The sequence below is a fragment of the Lithobates pipiens genome, unplaced genomic scaffold (genome assembly GCF_037356315.1).
Source record: "Lithobates pipiens isolate NorthernLeopardFrog02 unplaced genomic scaffold, aLitPip1_a1.2 Scaffold_27, whole genome shotgun sequence".
Taxonomy (NCBI): Eukaryota; Metazoa; Chordata; class Amphibia; order Anura; family Ranidae; genus Lithobates; species Lithobates pipiens.
This window is the reverse complement of record NW_027507788.1, coordinates 32113043-32116541: the sequence shown is the minus strand read 5'-3', so window position 1 is coordinate 32116541 and position 3499 is coordinate 32113043. Positions and strand designations below refer to the sequence as shown.

Here is a 3499-nt window from a genome sequence, read left to right as displayed (position 1 = left end):
TTAATTTTAAAAAAGCTGGAGAGTGCAAAATCTGGTGCAGCTCTGCATCGAAACCAATCTGCGTCTAGATTTTATTGTCAAAGCTTAATTGAACAAGCTAGAAGCCGATTGGCTCCCATGCAGAGCTGCACCAGATTTTGCGCACTCCAATTTTAGTAAATCAACTTCACTGAGGCTAAGAAGAATAAAATGTGTTGTGCTTGGAATAAATTGAACCGCCCACCGTGGATATTTGTCGGTAATTTGATGTTAAATACCGTTATGACAGCAGATTGCTGCCACAACCCGTGACAATTTTCTCCACAGCGGGAGGTCTGCTTTATGATAAAAGTGGTCTCCGCAGTGGATTTGCTGCAAGATCACTCTTATGGGCGGTAGGAGAGGTGCCCCCACCTCTCACTGCGTCCCGGGCATCTCTGTCGCTTACTGGAGATGTTCCAGTCTAGTGAGGGCATGATGGGTCCCCACTCGACTCCCTGCCCTTGGAGGACTGGAGCGACGCCAAATGTCACCTGCACCCAACCGCCTTAAAAGGGCCAAATTTATTTATTTATTTTTATTTATTTTTTAGATTTTTTAGAGATAAAGAAGGCTTTTATTTTTTTTTATTTCTTTGTTTTCTGTGCTGATGAGGGAAACATGCAAATTTCTTTCCGACAACATGTTTTTGCAGGAAAGAAATTCACACATTCCCAATCTTCGTCCAGGTCCCCCATGTCCGCCACCCGTCCTTCTTCCTTTTTTTTTTTTTTTTTTTTTTTTCAACTGTAAGGCTAAGACAGCTGCTGCTGATTAGAGAAGGCAATTATAATAAAAGGTAGACGTTAACTTTTTAGGGTCCATACCCAAAAACGTATCTAATGGGTAGCGGGAGGCTAGGCTTGGGACAAAGTCTCCAAAATGAGTGCAGAGCTGGAGGTAACAGAAGAACATAGAATTGTGTAGTTCAAATGCCAGTTTAAGATCTTGAAATGACTGCATACCATGGCTAGTGTATAATTGGGAGAGGAAGATGACCCCCTTGTGCAACCCACAGCTCAAAATCGGGCAGCCCTGCTTGCTTTTAAACAGCCACAACCACCTGTGATAGTGTGAACCAGGCCTTGCTGGAAGTCCTTGCATTCATCTGCTGACCACTGCTGTCCTTGTTGCTGAAACCATATATAAACACAATTTCAGCACCATGGATAGAAATTGCTGACAGAATGTGTAATTATTTGTATGTGGTGTGGTGGTATTATTATTATACCAGCCCGGGATACCATGTACCAGGCATGCAGGTTGGTATCCCCATAGCAAGGTGAGCTGGGCACTTGCAGCTCCATATCTGCTTACCAGCTAGGATGCACTTCAGCCCTGGGTGGGAGCTTTGAGAGGGGTTCCAAAAAATGGGGGAAGGGGGGACCCTTATCAATGCACCCATGCTTGCCACTCCAGGTTGGCAAGGAGGGGTTTATGTACTGCCCAACTCCATGAGGGCAGGTTGGTAGTTTCCCCCTCCCTAGTGTAATGTTTTTTTTTTTTGGGGGGGGGGGGGGTCACTCAGACATCTAACCAGTTTATGAGGGTGTGCTGGTAAGAAATGTAAATGGGGGTGGAAACCACCATGCAGAGGGCTGTGCTAGGGGTTGATGCGTCTCAAGGTGGACATTTTTTCTGCCATTCCCATTGGCTGGATCTGATCAAGCATTGTTGGTAGAAGAGAGTGCAAACTACTTCTTCTTTGCTGAAACTCAAGGGTAAAATTTTGCCACGCTTGGCATGGTTTCATGTACCCTCACAACTCAAGGGATGGAGTTTCCTATGACAACATTGCCCATATTTAGACTTGCTGACACTGCCTCTCAGGCAAGGGTGTGCCAAAGAGCATGGTGTATAGGTGCTTTGGGAGGGAGACCTACATTTTTAGGGGAGCTCCACACACCCCTACTGGTGGTTGGTTTATTTTTTTACCTCTCTTCTCCTTTTTGTTTTTATTAGATTACATTAACTAAGTGAAAATATGGATTCATCTGCTACTAAACAACTTGGAAAGGAGGTAATAGAAGCCTTAAGAAAAGGAAATCCAGCTGAAGCCTTCGAAAAAGTCAAGAAATATTTGAGTGACGTGGAAAATACCCCCCTGAATGTCGCAATTACTGGAGAATCGGGGTCAGGAAAGTCCACATTTATCAACGCCATCCGTGGTCTTGGCGATGAAGAACCGGAATCTGCTCAGACCGATGTGGTGGAGACCACTATGGAGCCAACTCCTTATCCACATCCAAAGAATAAGAGCGTAACCTATTGGGATCTTCCTGGAATAGGAACTCCTAATTTTAAAGCCAGTGAATATCTGGATAAAGTTCAGTTTCAGCGCTATGACTTTTTTATTATAATTGCATCTGAAAGATTCAAAGAGAATCACAGTATGCTGGCTGAGGAGATCCAAAAAATGAACAAGAAGTTCTACTTTGTGAGGTCAAAAATTGACCGGGACTTGCGTGAAAGCCAAGAACGTAGAGCTAAAACTTTCAATGAAAAAGAGTTATTAGAGAAGATCAGGCAGGATTGTGTTAATTCTCTCAAAAAGGATATAAAGGATATTACAGATGATTCCGTTTTCCTCGTATCCTCTTTCAAGCCTGCGCTATTTGATTTCTCTCGTTTGCTGAAAACGTTTGAGGAAGAGCTTCCGAGCCACAAGCGTTATGTTTATTTACGAGCCCTGCCCAACATTTCCTCTGAGGCGATACAAATGAAATTGCAGGCTCTAATGAGTATAGTTCCTTTGGTTGCTTTGCAAGCCATTGCAGCATCCATTGTCCCTGGGTTATCCGATGTCAATGAGATGTTGTCCTTAACTTACCGTATTAGTCAATATGTAGAAAGTTTTGGTCTTGATGAGAAATCTTTGAATGATTTGATGGAAAGGTCCGGTAGAAATGATGTAAAAAGTTTAATGAAATCTCCATTTGTCAAATACGAGATCACTTATGATCTTGTCTCAAGAGAGTTGGAGAAAAGGAGGGGTAGAGTTTACATGGGCGTTAAAACGTTTTTCAGCTGGGTTCCAGTCCTAAGTGCCACTGTGTCTGGTCCCATGTCTGCTTCTGCATGCATTGACCTTCTGTACTCTGTCCTGAATGAGATTGCAGATGATGCAAAAGTAGCTTTTGAAGCTGCTTTTGGCTGTTCAGAAAAAAATAATAATAATGTAATGAATGTGTAAGCACGTGATAAAAGGGAATATTTCGTTAAATAATTTGATTGTGAAAATAGTGTAAACAAGTAAACTGTCTTTGCTTATTTGGCAGTGTGTATTGTTTTTGTGATTATTTTTATTGATTATTTTCCTTCCTTCACTACATATTATAATAAAGTGTATGATGGGAAATGTAAACCCTTATCTCTAAAATCTAATATCAGTTGTACATGCTAAAGTGGTCATAAACCCTCCTAATGAAGTGACTGACTGGCCTCGGGCAGGGCCGTCTTTAATATTGATTGGACCCTGGGC

At 42.4% G+C, this 3499-nt stretch overlaps 1 protein-coding gene across 1 annotated transcript; it reads left to right on the top strand.

Moving 5' to 3' along the window:
• Positions 1-1984: 1984 nt before the first annotated feature.
• Positions 1985-3288, top strand: LOC143933144 (interferon-gamma-inducible GTPase 10-like). Its single transcript, XM_077456079.1, has one exon. The coding sequence runs from the start codon at positions 2003-2005 to the stop codon at positions 3209-3211; it is 1209 nt and encodes a 402-aa protein (XP_077312205.1). The 5' UTR covers positions 1985-2002; the 3' UTR covers positions 3212-3288.
• Positions 3289-3499: the final 211 nt, after the last annotated feature.